Below are 2,137 nucleotides of genomic sequence, written 5' to 3' on the forward strand. Positions count from 1 at the left end.
ACACAAACTACATTTGGGAATTAGAGTCAAATTTTAAAGGAGAAAGACTTTAACAAAGACCTTCTTTGGCTAATAACACCACTTATGAAATGTGTTTCAGTAACAGCAGCACACACAGAGGGATGAAATGTTTTTCCATCTTTCAGAACATCTTGTGTCATCCTAATTTAATCATGTAAGAGGTTACAGACTTAATCAGAATTACAGAAATACCAAAGGGCAGTCTTTTGCACTAGCATGGTCATGAAACCAACACTCAGTCTATGCTAAGACACCTGAATCGCAGTATGGGAAGTAATTTTAGTGCTGACCACTAGAAGCCTATCTCTTACAGGCTAGTGAGCTTCCCTCCCTTCACATACCTAGAACCTTTCTGATTTCAGTAGAGGAACAGAGCTATTTTTGTAAAGGATTTGAGCATTTTGGCAAACTGGTACAGGATAACCCCCTTTGTAGTAATTTCTCTTTGTAACTGAACAGGCAGTTTCATGAATTTCTGCCTCTGCTAGTAATTGTTTATCCAAATAGCCAGAAACTGCATTTCTTTGAGAATTAAAAAGTAAAATTGGAAAATCCAASCGGATGCTCCAAGCCTCCAGCAGTCAGCACAGGAGCTCACACCTTTTAGTTTCACACGCGAGTTTATCAGACTCTGTTTTTCGTAGTCCATGCAGGACTACCTAGGCAGTTTTCATTTCTGTTGTGCTTCCCTGGCCACTTACTGAGTTCCTCGGGACAAAATATCACAATTTTTAGTTCTCCCTCGCCTGCAGCTCCTGCGCGGGCACCGGGGAGCAGGTTACCTGTGCGCGGCAGCAGTCCTGCCAGGCCTGGAGAGAGCGGCTTGCTTCCAGCAGCTGCTGACTCCTTACAGARCTGCTGTTTTTAGCCCCTTGCCCCTGGAAAACTCATGTATTTCACCGGATTTGGGGAATGGCAGYGGTCTGAGGGCCAGCAGGGCTTCTCTGAGTGGGGCCAAACTGCCCACATCGCTGTTACTGCATACTCCTTTGCCCGATATCCGATATTTTTGTGCAGTGCGGTAACCAGGAAATATGTGCTCGCCAAGGGAGCAGCCCCTGTGGAAGAAAGCTGCCTGCCCTCAGCCTTGCTAGGTGCCCGGGCAGCTGGCGGCGGTGCCGGGGCAGCTGGCGGCGGTGCCGGGCTGCGGAGAGCAGGTCGCCCTGAGCCCGTGCTGAGGAAAGCCCTCCTCGCCAGCCGCTCCTTCCCTCCCTGCAGCCCAGGAATTAAAAAGACAGGAGCGAGGGAAGGAAGGGGGGAAATAAATAAAGGATATGACCTCCTCAACATGGCGGCCGAGCGGCRGCTGGCCCCTCCTCCCGGCCCCCACGTCCCCTCCCAAGATGGCGGCGCGGAACGGCCGGCGGCCGAGCCGGAGTGCGCCTGCGCGCCGCGGCCCGGAGTGCAGTGAAATTCCTGGCGGGCGGGGGGAGGAGGAGGTGGCGGCGAGGAGGAGGAGGAGGTGGAGGAGGGCGGCACGGAGCCACGGGCGCGCGCCCCTGCCAGGGACCCTGCGTGCTGTGGCGGCGGCGGCCGGCGCGGAGCCAGACCCCCGCGGGGCGCGGTGCGGGCGGGCTGAGGGCCACTCGCCGCCGCCTCGTCGGGCGCTCGCAGCACCAGGAGCCGCGCCGTCCCCGCGACTCCCTCCGCGGGCAGAGCGGGGGAGAATGACGGAGCTCCAGTCCGCCTTGCTACTGCGGAGACAACTAGCAGGTACCGGGGCCCCGGCAGCGAGCCGCCGCGGCGAGCAGCGGGCGGAGGCGGCGGGCCGGGGCCTGCGCGGGGGGGAGGGGGCGGCGCGCGTGTGAGGGCAGGGGGGGAAGGGGAGATTACGGCCCCCCCGCGCCGCTCCCCGCCCGGCCGGGAGCCGAGGGAACTAGGCCGGGAGGGGGAGGGGGAGGCGGCCTGGCGGTCCCCGCCGGGGGGAGGGGTGCGAGGGCCGCCCGCGGGCAGCCGTCCCCGCGCTGCCCCCACCGCGCCGGCGGAGCGGGACCTGCCCGGGCCGGCGGGGAGGGGAGGAGAGGGGAGGGCCGCACCGCCGCTCCCGGGGGGAGGTGGGGTGCGGTGAGGGGAGGAGGCCGGAGGCGCTTCGCGGCCCCGCAGCCGCGGCGCGGGT

The 2,137-nt window shown here is 61.2% G+C and overlaps 1 protein-coding gene across 1 annotated transcript in view; it reads left to right on the forward strand.

Moving 5' to 3' along the window:
• Positions 1-1,464: 1,464 nt before the first annotated feature.
• Positions 1,465-2,137, forward strand: part of UBE2G1 (ubiquitin conjugating enzyme E2 G1) — a 28,846-nt gene continuing 28,173 nt past the window's right edge. Inside the window, exon 1 of the mRNA XM_085315049.1 lies at positions 1,465-1,734. Coding sequence (XP_085171175.1) covers positions 1,689-1,734 — 46 coding nt within the window. The 5' untranslated portion in view covers positions 1,465-1,688. The remainder of the gene's footprint in view (positions 1,735-2,137) is intronic.

Source organism: Rhea americana, unplaced genomic scaffold, assembly GCF_003343005.1.
Source record: "Rhea americana isolate MKP2758 unplaced genomic scaffold, rheAme1 scaffold_111, whole genome shotgun sequence".
Lineage (NCBI taxonomy): Eukaryota > Metazoa > Chordata > Aves > Rheiformes > Rheidae > Rhea > Rhea americana.